The sequence below is a fragment of the Euprymna scolopes genome, chromosome 8 (genome assembly GCF_053919585.1).
Source record: "Euprymna scolopes isolate OS-2025 chromosome 8, ASM5391958v1, whole genome shotgun sequence".
In the NCBI taxonomy this organism is placed as follows: domain Eukaryota; kingdom Metazoa; phylum Mollusca; class Cephalopoda; order Sepiida; family Sepiolidae; genus Euprymna; species Euprymna scolopes.
In genome coordinates, this window is record NC_136489.1 from 151,134,450 (window position 1) to 151,149,527 (window position 15,078).

The 15,078-nt window shown below is 34.9% G+C and overlaps 1 protein-coding gene across 2 annotated transcripts in view; it reads right to left on the reverse strand.

Moving 5' to 3' along the window:
- Positions 1 to 3,139: 3,139 nt before the first annotated feature.
- The window catches only part of LOC145283840 (hephaestin-like protein), an 84,596-nt gene continuing 72,657 nt past the window's right edge, over positions 3,140 to 15,078 (reverse strand). Inside the window, exons 10-14 of one of the 2 annotated variants that reach the window (XM_080132949.1) lie at positions 11,828 to 12,040; positions 10,529 to 10,739; positions 8,459 to 9,078; positions 5,914 to 5,974; positions 4,219 to 4,358 (exon numbers count right to left, since the gene is read on the reverse strand). In XM_080132949.1, the coding sequence (XP_079989075.1) occupies positions 5,922 to 5,974; positions 8,459 to 9,078; positions 10,529 to 10,739; positions 11,828 to 12,040 (1,097 nt within the window). In that variant the 3' untranslated portion in view covers positions 4,219 to 4,358; positions 5,914 to 5,921. Of the gene's footprint in view, positions 4,359 to 5,913; positions 5,975 to 8,458; positions 9,079 to 10,528; positions 10,740 to 11,827; positions 12,041 to 15,078 lie in introns of both variants that reach the window. The other variant, XM_080132948.1, reaches the window with a different exon arrangement.

Below are 15,078 nucleotides of genomic sequence, written 5' to 3' on the forward strand. Positions count from 1 at the left end.
GCTTACTTCATTAAACTTCCGGTTCTTTTTTTTTATGGCATTTTCCTTTTTTATAGTATTATTTTGGTTTGTTTTCTTTTTGAAAGAGAGTTTTTTTGTTTTTTTTTTAAATATCAAAGACATTTACCGTATATATTTGTGTATAAGTCGATCTTGTGTATAAGTCGATATGCTTTTTAAGACCCAAAATTGTGCTATTTTAGGTATTACCTGTGTGTGGCGACTGTAGATTCTAGACAAATTAAATGGCCCGTTTTATGGCTCTTTCTTGCACAGATAAGTTCCTTTTTGGTGCTTTTTTGTAAGGCATATTATAAATTGTTTCCAGCATCCGTGCTCGATAATACATGCATTTAATTTCATATAAAGAACCAACCCACTGCACACTTACATTCAACGAGCACAAATGTTGCAAATCAGACATTCTGATCAATGATATGCTGTCGATTCCAGGCGCAGTTACTGTTTTTAAACATAATTTATGTAACGTACCATAATAACATAAATGCATACATTGCACGGGCCCGTAATATACTGTAATAATGTGAACACATGCGTTAAGTGCCATTAAATGGTTTCATTAAATAGTCATTAAATTGTTAAAGCTCGTTAAACTTAGGAGAAAACAACATATCGTAAACACTACATTTCCTAACCTGCTAAAAATACTATCATATCATCATCGAATACATCATTTCAAACTTAGGCCTATAGCCATGTCTAGAGACTGAACATTGTGAGAGCTATTCCAATTATTATTAAGCCTCCCACTGAAAAACCGAGCATCTGCTTACATGCTGGCAAACACACTGCAGTGGGATTCGGAAGGAGTGTAATTAATTATTAGGATTACCGGTATATACCGAGTGCACAAACAAAATGGCATTTTCTATGATGTTATGATCCAGCGCCAAGTTGCTCTTTAACATTTCCAAAAACATTACCTGTGTATAAGTCGAACCCCCCAAAATAACCTTAAAATCGTCTCTCTGAAATTTGACTTATACACAAGTATATACAATACCATCTCGATATGATGGAACCATGTTGAACAATAGTAGTTTCTCGTCAGCCAAGCAAAATAAACTCGCAACACAAATTCATTTGTTAGAAAAATATAAAATTATTATTTTATTTCTTGCTTCATGTGCACACTTCAAGCGGTAGATGGAGGGGGGAGTAGGAGGTGATGGCTTCAGCAACAACTCATGGCTGCTGTTGTTTTTTGACTGACTCTTCTGCTTCGCCTGCTTATACAGGGTGGCTCACTTAAAAGTAGCCCGATTCTCTAATCGTTCTCTTAACCAACTGACACCACAAGCCAAAATGCAATTCTTTTTTGTTTTTAAAGTTAATGTAGAAGTATCATTAGACTTATTTTTAGTATTTAGATAATTCTTACTTTGAGTCTTTTTTGACAACGTTTCAATCTATGTAAACTTCGGCCTTCTTCTTGTCGAACTCGGTAATATAAACGGAATTTAGTATGAAACACTTTATTTATTCCACGGATATAGAAGGCTCTCGTTACGTCAGCAACTACTCAGGAATAGTGTTAAGTAATTCGCAATTGTTTTCATAGTATTACCAGCATTGAGGATTGAACTTTCGACCTTCAAACTTTTCTTAGTACTTTATCCGTTACGTTACAGGTCCATGCAGATTTCTGACTGCGACAGAGGATTACCAAGTTCAACACGATACATCTGAATAAAGACAAAGGTTGCATCAGTCAAAACGCAGTGTGAATACAACTAAAAATTAGAATAGTAGTCCGATTGATCCAAATAATATCATGTGGCACACTTAAAAGTAGCTTGATCTCTCTAATCGTTCTTTTATCGACCAACTGACACCACAAGAAAAAATACAATTCTTTCTCCAGCAAGATGGCACTACATGCCACACGTCTCACAAACAACTGCACTTAGGGGAACAACGAGGATACTTAAAAAGAGCTCTCGGTTGGTTTCGATAAAAAGCAGAGCAATGTTGGCAGCTGGTTTGGCTGCCCCATACCCAACTTTACAATGTTCAAAGAAAGAATATATATATATATATATATATATATATATATATATATATATATATATATATATATATATATAATGGATTACACAAATAAAGTCATGCGTAGGTTATATATATATATATATATATATATATATATAAAGAGAGAGAGAGACGAGGTGGATATGTGCATATATATATATATATATTTAATATTATCATTATTTTTAATTCCTACAGACACTAGTGTTTCATCCTTTCGGGAATCATCAGTGAAGGGTGTCACGATTACCGCTGGTCGGGAGATTCGAACCCGGCCACGAAGCCACTTCTAACTCCATTAGCAAAGAACAAACCGCTGGGGCGACGTTAACCATGATAAATATATTTTAAATGAACATTTATATGAAACGTAAATGTTATTCAAGACGGCCGAGAGTGATCCTATGGTTATATCATCATGATATGCTATAATATAGGGTGGCCCACTTAAAATTATCCCGATCCCTCTAATCTTTCTCTTATTGACCAACTGACACCACAAGACAAAATGCAATTCTTTTTCCAATGAGATGGCGTTACATGCCACACGTTTCACAGATTACCGACACAAGTTTATGACATATTTACGGAAGAGAGAACAATAAGCAAAGGTTATGGCCACCACGTTTTTTGGACTTGTCATAATTGTAAATTTTCATCTTTGGTGGACTTTATTTATGCAAATAATCCTCACAATCTAGAACAACTAAAGGAGAACATTACCAATGCTATCAGGAGAATCACTAGAGAAGATATACAAGCTGTATCTGCAAACGTTGTTAAACATGCCCAGAAATGCATAGATGTCAACGGGGAGCACTTCCAGCATCTTTTATAACACTAATTTAAACAATACTATAAGTAATTTAAACAATAAAAGAATGTTCCTTCTCTCTACTACATTTTCTGGGCTATTTTTAAGTGCGCCACCCTGTATATTGACCGGTCCTTTAGCAGGTGTTTCAACCCCGACAGCTGTGAAGTCTATTACTTAACCGCTTCACCTCATCACTCAGTGCTTTTTCGCTTCAGACTGTCCTGCATATGTGTGCACACAATCTCAACATATTATATATTAAACAATAAGTCCATATTTTCTGATTTATATATGTGAATGATTTTGAAAAATAAATAGATATACAAAGATTTATATTTATTTCAAATAACTAGATATATAAGATTTCATATGTCACATCACTGCAAAACCAGAGTTTTCTACATTGCTAACAGCCTTCTTATTCACTTAAATATTTGTTTACCAGCAATGTTTCAAGCAAACTACCTTCCCCTTAAGAAAAAATAATTTTAATCATCTCTATATCTGTAAAAATGAGAATGTGTGTATGTGTGTGAAAGAGGACACTTCTTAACCTATATACTCAATGAATTTTTGATCTACAGACTTGAAATTTAGCATATGGAGTATTCAGACATGTGTAAAACTTTTTAATCTGTTTACATCTGGAGAAAAAGGGCTGCTAAGGGGTCAAAACTGTAAAATGGGTACGGGGGGGTGACCGGTTTTTTATCTGTTAACTGTTTCACAATTGTGCATGCGCAATCGTGAAACATAATAGCTTCCTTATGTAAAGTATAAGAAGGTTTAAAAACACTTTGTAAAGATTGTGTCTATCTGGCCTTACTTGACTCACTGTCTTGAGGTTTTGGTTTCGATCTCAGCTGGAGTTTTTTTTTTTTTAATTACTTACAAGAAGTGAACTGTTTAAAAAAAAATACATAAAACTCGCATGTACATGTCTCATTTTCTTTCCATTTTTTGTTACTTCATTTTTTAAAAGAATTTAACATGTCTAATACCTACAGTATTTCTGTTTATAGTAAATAAGAATTCTGCATTAATAAAAGTATAACATATTTTGCCGACCGGGCAACGCCAGGTACATCTTCTTGCTTAATAAAAATTATACAACATTCTTCAGTTTTGCAAATGTTCAAATAAAAGCAAAATATTTTTGGAACGATGAGTTATTTCATTGGTCGCGTCCTTTTCGGTAAGACGACATAGACGGTCACCATGCCCCCAATGAGATGGTCATCAACATGGCAGTGCACAAGCCATCTTCCAGGATTATGTGCCACCATGACGACGGTACTGTAGACACCAGGCCAAAGATCGATAGTATCCTTTCGATTTTGAAAATCTGTGTAATGAAGGAAGGTATTGCCATGAAAGTGAACGGTGTGGATGTCCACCTCGTTGCCGAGACCCATGAGATACCAGTAAATGGTTTCATCTTGAATCATAATCAGACTTTTGAGGTTTCCGTACAAAAGACCGTTGATGCCTGACGGAAATAAAAAAAGAAAAAGATGGAATTTTTAGTAAAATTGTTTACCATTTGATTATTATACAGTTGAATTACATTTGATTGTTAAATTATATTTGTTGTTAAATTATATTTGATTGTTAAATTACATTTGTTCTTAAATTACATTTGATTGTTAAATTACATTTGATTGTTAAATTACATTATACAGTTAAATTTTGATTGTTAAATTACATTTGATTGTTAAATTACATTTGATTGTTAAATTACATTTGTTGTTAACTTACATTTATTGTTAACTTACATTTGATTGTTAAATTACATTTGATTGTTAAATTATATTTATTGTTAAATTACATTTGATTGTTAAATTACATTTGATTGTTAAATTACATTTGATTGTTAAATTACATTATACAGTTAAATTTTGATTGTTAAATTATATTATACAGATAAACATTTGATTGTTAAATTACATTTGATTGTTAAATTACATTTGATTATTAAATTACATTTGATTGTTAAATTACATTATACAGTTAAATTTTGATTGTTAAATTATATTATACAGATAAATAACATTTGATTGTTAAATTACATTATACTGTTAAATTACATTTGATTGTTAAATTACATTATACAAATAAATAACATTTGATTGTTTAATTACATTATACAGTTAAATTACATTTGATTGTTAAATTACATTTGATTGTTAAATTACATTATACAGTTAAATTATATTTGATTATTAAATTATATTTGATTATTAAATTACATTTGATTATTAAGTTAAATTTGATTATTAAGTTAAATTTGATTATTAAATTACATTGTACAGATAAATTACATTTGATTGTTAAATTACATTTGATTATTAAGTTATATTTGATTATTAAATTACATTTGATTGTTAAGTTACATTTGTAAAATATCAGCAGCAGCGAAGGATGGCTTACTTCCGAAGAAATTAGCAGCAGCAGCAGTCAAAGAACCACATATGCAAATTAGGAAGTGTGCGCGAGAAGACAAAGAAAAAAAAGAGAGAAAAATGCACCATTTGTTTGGGGCAGAAATAAAGCTGACGTCAAAGAAAATGGACGTGTAAGATCAAAGACGAGAATGGGCCGGCTGTGACTGGCATGTGCTCGAACGAAGGAGAAACAGGTTAGGGTTAGGGTTAGGCTCGAAGGAAGGGGAAACACCAGCCAGGTAAAATGAACATGTGGCAGAGAGAGACTTTTTTTAAGTGCTGCCGAAAGTAAAGGTCCTGATAGGTCCTGAACTGTCATCTAAGCTTCACCCTCTGTCCCATCGACGAAATGTAGCATTCCTCTGCCTGTTCTACAAGTACTTTAAAGTCAATTTGTAAAAGTCGTGTGACTCGCCAGCATGTAAAACTGACGATATAATGATGATGATGATGATGATGATGATGATGGGATTGTTAAGTCTCCATAGCCCATCCTATAAACTACCATAGTCAATCAGAGTTTCCTCTTAAGGCTATATTTGATTAATTGTGATTTTATTTGAAGCAGTTTAGACTTCAATAATTTTTTTATATACTCACATTCATCCCTAACAAGGCATATCACCACTTGGACGTAAAAGGCTATTATTTAGGACCATGCCTAGGAAAGATTAGCAAGATGTTAGTTTACATTACATTCAAAATTTTGCATATCAGTACAGTCAAGGAAGCAGGTAGCAGAAATGGAATTCCAAAGTCTAGTTTTTTGAGGGAACAAACTATTAGAGTAGAAAGCTTTCTGGCATCTAGGGACCTTAACAATGAAGGGGTGTGATTTTGTTGCTAAGCAGGTTTGTCAGAGATATGTACGTCGAGGAGGCACAAATGTAACGAGTTCATCAGAGCACATTTCATTAAAATACTTGTAAAACACTTCTGTTAATGATTTCTATGTAAAAAAAGGGGTTCTACAGTATGTGAACTGAATGTTGCTATTGTCACTCTTATCTTATAATGTTACACACTTGTATCAAAATGTGCCCGTAAATAAAACTAAGGTTTTTTTAAAAATTTTTTACATAAGCGTCACCACTTATCAAGGCCGAGAGGCCACTCAAGGATAAAGGTTAAAGAGTGTAGAGTAGTCAAAAGGACAATATAGTAATCGATAGTAATGGAAGTTCAGTAAATTTGTTAACTTAAGTGGAACGGCTCATCAGAAACTTGTTCACGTTGGACTTGAACACAACCATATTATAGACAGCTGGAAAGCAGGAAAACGGAAGACAATTCCACAGGCGTGCAGTTCTAAGAAAGAAACTTTGATCATGGAATCTATGTTTAGGTTTAGGCACAGATAAAGAGTGGGGGGAATTATTGATAGTGTTTTCAGGTAGACGAGTGTTTCTTGTGAAAGTTTGGTGAGGAGGGACCATAGATTGAAGCTCAGTCAAACACTTTCCATGAAAATAACGATAAAGCAGAGACAAACTCGCAACATCTCTTCTGTGAGATAGAGGTTGCAGCGAAGAGAAAAGGACATTTCCCACCAGGCTACGAAGTCTATTTTGAACCCTATCAAGGCAGAACAAGTCTTTTGGCTCTTATATAGATAGAGAATTGTCCAAACTCCTTGCCAACTCCCACCTTCACTTCAACTGTTATCTTCACCAACCGTTCTCGCTCTCTCTCTCTCTCTCTCTCTCTCTCTCTCAGCGGCTCAAAGAAAAACTGCCTTGTGCTTTCCCTTTCATTTTTTTTTCACGGCAGTCATTGTCCTCATATGAAAATTAATGCCCATTAATAAACTGTCTTTAGACGAAAGTTTTTCTTTTCTCTTTCCTTTCTTGATTCCGTCACCCGACAGGATAGGCAGAGGCGCTGTCGCTTGTGTAAGTCACATTTTGCATTATTTTCGTCACAGTTCATTATGTGTCCTTAAGTTGCTTTTGTTTGTACCACTGATTTTTTGCCCTCTGTAAACAAACGTCTTTCATAATACAGTAATAAATGGATGCGAATCTCTTGTGTTTTCTTTGGATAAAGTGAGCTTATTTCAACATTCAATACGTCAAAGACTCATGATCAATTCTCGCTAGTTTCTCATTTTTAAGATAAGAGGTGATGGGTGTCTTAAATTCTTGCTACATTTCAACCGCCATGTACATTCCCTGCTTCCAAGAACAACTCTTCCGTTTCACCAGCCCACAAAACAACTGCCTGCTTTCGTCACTACCCCAGAACAAACTGTTTCCCTTCCTTTCAGATATCACACACTGAATGTGAAACTCACCAAATCACATTCCAACAAAACAAAAACCTCCCTTGACCTAACCTCATGACCCCAAAACAACCCGAAGCTGTGTTTGCGACAGATTTTTGGACTCGAAATAACTTTTAAAACTAAATAATGGGTCTCAAATCTATCTCTAATTTTAGCTAAAAGCTGTCAATCCTCTATTTAGAGCTCCTTCCTTTCCCCATAAAAAAAAACAATCCCAAGAATTTTATTACACTCTACCGGCAAAACAAAATAGATCAGACCCATCCACACCTGCACCATATGAGTTCTCAATCATTGAGTACATCCGGCTTCTTCTTTCTTACAAGAATATGATTGACTGGTTAAGTTATAAATACCGACTGATAGAACCACTTGGGGGAAACATCAAAAGGTATGTTGCAAGCCTCACATTACTGTATCCAAAACCACTCAGCTACTTCAAATGAATATATCTCTTTCATGGGACATATCAGAGGTTCTAGCTAACAAAGAAGAATGCAACAATTTGAGAATCTAAACCGAGTTTGTTGTTTTTGTTCTTGTACAGCATTTACTCTAGGTGGGTTAAAATGGCTTCCTCCAAAGGAGGAAGTGTCAAGGGAACATTAAATTAACAGACGGTCCCCAGTCGCCTGTATATCTCCATCAGGGTAAATAACGACCTTAAGTGTTTGTAGTTCTTGTATGGAAGTGTCAAGTGCCTCCTATATACAGTGCCTTGTATTCCAAAATGGTCACTCATCTTGTACAGACCAGGCCCAATGTTGCTTAACTTATGCTGTATATTATATAAAACAACTTTACACTAAGACAATCAAAGAAAGGAGTATCCAAAAATTTCAAACAAAAATTTAAACTTACCGTGGTTTTTGTTATTTTCGATGAATTCTTCATTCTCCTTGTCCACTTCACCTGGTCGTGTGCAATAAGTCGCAATATTTTCATCCAAATAGTTGCTGTCATTCTCATCAAAGATAGTAAATAGCAAAGGAAATTCCTTAAATTTGCGTTTCATCGGAGTATTCCGCTTGCAGATCACCAACGGACCAACCAAACCGCTGTTAGCATCCTTAACCGGATTCACTGCAGAATAATAAGCATAGTTAATGCAATCTGGATCTTTTGGTCCTGGACCGGCTGAATCTGGAACTGTCCAGATGTAAGTAAAATTCTGAAATGGTAAAACCTTGCTTCCTTTCTTGACAGCCGCATCTACAGAGTCTTTATACAAAAAACCCTCGTTAATTTTGTTGTAGAGGACGCCGTGAGGTTGAATTGAAAATGGGAAAGAGGCATTGTTAAAAAAAAACACCTGGATTATATCCCCGACGTTGGCTCTTATAATCGGTCCAAGAATTCCAAGGTATTCAGGGTGAGGAAGAGGGGTCATAAACGTGTCGTCTGTAAATGCACGGTAAACAGCTTTTTTGTATTTGCTTCCGATCAAAGTATCAGATGATTTCACAAATGCATTTCCATCACTGAAATGGAACAAAAAAAAAATCAAAATAAAATGAAGTGCAACAAAAAAAATCAAAATAAAATGAAATGTAGCAAAAAAAAATCAAAATAAAATGAAATGGAACAAAAAAAAATCAAAATAAAATGAAGTGCAACAAAAAAAATCAAAATAAAATGAAATGTAGCAAAAAAAAATCAAAATAAAATGAAATGGAACAAAAAAAAATCAAAATAAAATGAAGTGCAACAAAAAAAAATCAAAGTAAAATGAAATGCAACATATGTCAACATAATTATGCCATAAAGAATATATATATATATATATATATATATATATATATATATATATATATATATATATATATATATATATATAGGCACACACATATAACAAACATGACCATGTGTATATAACAATGTTCTATATGTAATTGTGTATATAAATGTGTCTTTTGATGTATATGTGTGATGCGTTTATGTGTGCGTGTTTGTGTGCAGTGTTAGCACGTAAATAATAGTCAATCAACACGTGGACAATAACATACATGGACAGTTCTTGTATGGATAAATAACATTGTTGGGACACCAGTAAAATGGACACATACCTTGTTCTCCCTTTTTGGTTATGTAAATGCTGCAAAAGAAAACACCAATATCTGATTCATAGTTTTTTTATATATATGAACCATTTATTCCATCTGGATCTCCTTTCTGGGTTTGCATGCTTATTATAGTCTATATTTCTCTTTTCTTGCACATGATAGCTTCTCTGGCCATTCCAGAAACTGTCCAATTCCGTGACTGTTAACTCCAACTCTCACTTGTTTCCCCTCTGACTAACTCTAGGTCTGCATAAATCAAACACTTCTTTTCTATGTCATTATCTGCAACATAGCACAAAGAATTAATCAGCCATCTTTGTCATTGTATTGTTCTAAAATTCCAAAGTTGTTTATTGTTGTGGTCCTGTTTAAGGGTCAGAATATTAAGGTGAAAAACTCCTGGTGTTCACTACAAGCAGTTAAACTACATGTGTACTCTTTGCTCAGTGGCAGAAATATCTGGTTTACATAGTGCCAGACGGCTCCATACTATCATGAACATAGGCGTGTTAACTACCCCAGAACCATTTATCTTGCTTGATATCAAATTCCATTATGACTCAAAACATAGTAGTTTTATCTTTCCAAATTCCTCTTTGCTATTTGAATATTTTCTCTGCATATTTCGTATCCCAAAATATTTACATTTCGAAAGCAATAATAATTGCCTCGGTCACTTTGCAATTCCCGGAAGTACTAATATAATACAACAGCTTCACTTCTTCCCAGGTTTTCCACTAAGAATAATAGCTAGGGAAAGTTATTCAATACTTGATGGGTGGAGCACAGTCAGAGGTGAATGAGTTATGAAGGACATTTGGGTGGGAAAGGGTTGTACTTCAATGCTACAGATTCCACCACTGCTTACCTTTCGGGATCATCCAGGGATCCACCCTTCACCCAATCTTTATGTTCCTTGGCATATTCCCATTCAATTTCCTTAGATGCAATGAAGTAAGTCCTCTTCTTTCCAGGCATTCGTTCTTCAGCAGTGTTCTGGCCACATTTGTTGACGTGATACAAGGCCTTTGTCCCTGCATTAAAATGATCGTTTGTTCGACATACCAATGCCCAAGTACCTAAAAGACAAGTGGATATGTTTGTAAATAAAACTGTTTTTATTTTTAAATATTGTAATAATGGTGAAACAGGAATATCTTATTCATATTATTTGGATTCTTCGGACTACTGTTCTCATCTTGAGAGTCATTTTCACAACTTTTCGGTCGACGTAACCTGACCTTCTTCAGGTGTATCTTATCGAATTTAAGAATGTTTCTGTCGATCTTGGGAATTTGGATGGAATTTCAAACAGAAACATTTATTTACCTCACGGACGTAGCATGCTCTCATTCCATCAGCCATGACTAGGTAGAGGTCCTAAGTAATTTGCAATTGTATTGTAAAAAAAAAAAAATACAATTGCAAATTACTTAGGACATATCTCCAGTCATGGATGACAGAATATGAGCATGCTACCTCCGTGAGGTAAATAAAGGGTTTAATTCGGAATTCTGTACAAGGTCACAAGTTCAACAGAAACATTTCTAGGTTTAACAAGGTACACCTGAAGAAGGTCAGAGGTTACATCGACCAAAACGTTGTGAAAATCACACTCATACACAAATGTATTTTTCGGCCCCCTCCCTCACTGAGGATTGAACTTTCAACCTTCAGGAGAATATAATTTTTACAATTTACTCTAACCCCTGCACCACAGGTCCTTGTGGAGAAATACATTTGCGAATTACTGACCTCTATCCAGTCATGGCTGACAGAACAAGAGCATGCTACTCCCGTGAAGTAAATAAAGGGTTCCGCTCGAAATTCCGTCCAAATCCCCAAGTTCAACAGAAACATTCCAGAGTTTGACAAGATACACCTGAAGAAGGTCGGAGGTTATATCGACCGAAACTCACACTAAAGATAAGAACACTAGTCCAATGAATAATGATACAAATAACGAATCCTCATCTCAAAAAATTAGAAATGTCAAGGAATATCTTATGTACAAAAAACATTTATGTGCCGAATGCCATCTGTCAAAAAAGAAAAGTACAATCATGATTTTAGTAGACCTTGAAAGATTTTTTTAATTTTTTTATGGAAGTCGCTCCACAAGCTACTACTTGATGTAAGAGAACTAATAAACAAAATAATTTCTTACCAGGATTTGTTGCTATCATAGTTAGAGTCTTGAACATTCCTGGGAGTATTGCAGAAGAATCCTTACGATTTTCATGGACAGTGAATGTATTCCCATGAAAGAAGACTGTGTGAAGATCAACTTCATTACCCACGGCCATTACGTGCCAACTTATCCGATCACCAACGCACATATTCAAGCCAGGCAAATTCCCATATAAGAAACCATTAATTCCTGAAACGAAAAATGTTCATTTTTAGAAAGATTTTAATGCAGGAACAGATTTTTTAAAAAAACGTGGCCATTCAATCTATATATTTGACTAGCCTGGTTGCTCGGCGTTGCCCGGGTGTTTGGAGGTGTGTCATGAGCAAAAAAAAAAAAAAAAAGTGGTAGTAGGCAGGCAGGCTCAAACCCGTACCGCGAAGGAAACAAAGAATGTGAAAAAAAAAAAAAAATCATAACGTCTTTGCTGTTGCGTCCATCGCCAAACTAGAAATAGCAAAGGTTTATTTTAAGGCTAGTTCAATCGAAAAAAGGGATGACTTTCAAAAATATCAGCGAAAAAGCAACTCCTTCCTGAAGAAAAGTGTCCAGTTGAGGGTGAACAAATTAATGTTTTTAGCCAATTTTTCGATATTTGTCGGCCGAAGGTTCGAGCTTGAAAACGATACCAATCTCGTGAAAATCCGTTGCCTCTGTCGAAAGTTTTAGGCAGACAAACATGCATACATACATTTAAACAGACATGTGAGATTTATATTATAAAGAAAATATTAATTTATCATCTCTACTATTTATATAAAAGTCACTTTGTGTGTGTGCATGTGTTGTGTGTGTGTGTGAGAGAAAGTCTCTTCCTCAGTTTCCAAAATGGCTGAGCCTATCTTTTGCTAATTTCACACAAAGCTAATTTATATGTCTGGCAGTGTTCTTAGATATGTTTTTGTACAGAAATTCATTCGATAAGTATCGAAAATTGAAAAAAATCCAATCTTAGAAATAGCTTTTCTCTCTTATCTATATATCTATAAAAGTGAAAGTGTCTGTCTGTCTGTATGTGTATCTGTGTGTCTGTGTGTGTACATTTCCCTACGCAATAACTCTGTCAATTTTAAGTCTACAGACTCGAAATTTGATATACAGGGTACTGAGATTTGGGAAAATCGATGTGATTGGTTTTCGGCTAGAAATTTGTCGATTAAGGGGTCAAAGTTTAACGATTTGACCTTTGAGAACTCTACCAAACTCCTCGGACAATTTTCGGTCTAAACACTTGAAATTTTAGATATAGGTTCATTGGATATAAATTTAACTTAATAACTTGATTTGAGCCCAAAACAATAAATGTTAAAGGGGTCATAATAGGGGTCAAAGTTAAAAAAATTGACCACTTTTTTTTTTTTGCTCAACATACATTTCCAAATACCCGGGCAACGCCGGGCACCCATGCTAGTACATAAATAAAAGAAAATAACTTTTACAGGGGAATATTTTACATTTCACCGACCAAGGGAGATAATAAAATTTCAACAAATCATTTCTTCTTAAAAAAACAAACAGATTTATTATAATCTGGAAATGTAGCTCAGTGGTAGAGCATTACACTACAGATCAGAAGAGCCCTTGTTCAAGCCTGAGTGTACTTCACCATTATATTTTAATTTTTTTTTATTGATGAGTTCAATTTATAATAAAAGAGGTACAATTTAAAATCACCACAAATCATTTCTTCATTTGCATATTTTAAAACTAAACATTAATCAGAAGTGAGTTTTCTAGGGCATTCATCGTCAAGCCAACATATCAGCTGACATGATATTGTAAACAAACACAGACGGAATTTGATGAATGAAATTACCATTATTTTTAAATTTTTTTGTTAATTAGTTCACTGGGCAAATTCTTCCTTATAATCTATAATATAAATTTCACCTATCTGTTTAAATGTATGAATGTATGTATGTATGTTTCTATGTCTCGCAAAAACTTTCGACAGAGGCGATGGATTTTCACAAGATTGATATCATTTTGAAGCTCGACCCTTCGGATGACAAATATTGAAAAATTGGCCAAAAAACATATTAATTCCTTCACCCTCAACTGGACACTTTTCTACAGGAAAGGGTCGCTTTTTTCAATATTTTCAAAAGTCATTGCCTCTTTTCGATTGTCTAGCCTTAATTTAAGCTTTTGGTTACTTCCGGTTTGGCGATGGGCGCAACAGATAATGCGTCACATTTTTATTTTTTCACTTTCTTTTCCTCCTTGGCGGTACGGGTTCGAGCCTGCCTGCCTGCCTAATACCACTTTTATTTTGCTCAACACACACCTACAAACACCCGGGCAACGCCGGCCACCCAGGCTAGTATATAATAAGCAATAGAGGATTGATTCTATAATAATACATACACAATATGTATAAATTAAAATATCATGTTTAAGCGTCTTGGGCAAAGATGCATCCATTTAATCTGTGCATCTGGACATGGAAATCCTATCTAAAACGTATGACAGACCGACGAAAATTCTGTTTCAAACTACTACACTTTTAGATATTAAATCTTATATTCAGGCAAAAAAAGAACATGAACAAAAAACTTAGGCACAAGGCCAACTCAAAAGGGGGGGAGGAGAAGATGGGGGTCGTTGGTCATCCTTGTCACTCTAGAATTAAACAAAAGTTTCTCTTAGCTAGAATCTTCTTTCACCATAATACCACATTCGCCCTTTCGTACTTGGAGACGTCCTACTTGGCACCCAATTGTTTAAAACATTTTTTATTTCCGTGTAAAAACAAAAAAGATACCAATGATGATACGATAATTCATTTGTGTTGAGGGCGAGGGGGGAAAAATGTGGTTAGTAGGACCCTCCCAACCTCGTCTAGTTGATAGACCGTCTGTTTCACTTGGTTTGTAAAGGAAACTGAGCTCCTGCAGGCTTGATCCCGGCCCGAAGGCCAAGAACTACAGAAAAAAGGCAAGCCTCTTAAGCCATTATAGGCCCTTCTCCAAACGAGCATAGGAAAATGTTTCATCATTTTCATTTTTAGAATGACAGTGCGTGCGAGCCCCCCCCTCCCCTCACTCCACCCATCTCCCGAACGAACAACCAGAAAGAATCATTTCATAAAGTTTATTTTTAGATCACAGTGTGCACAGTCTTGGTTGGACATTGTAAAGTGGTTTTATGATGGGAGTAAACGAAAGACCCATCGCTTCTTGCAAGGGGTCCCTTACCTAAACATATTTCGTTTCAGCAAGAAAAAG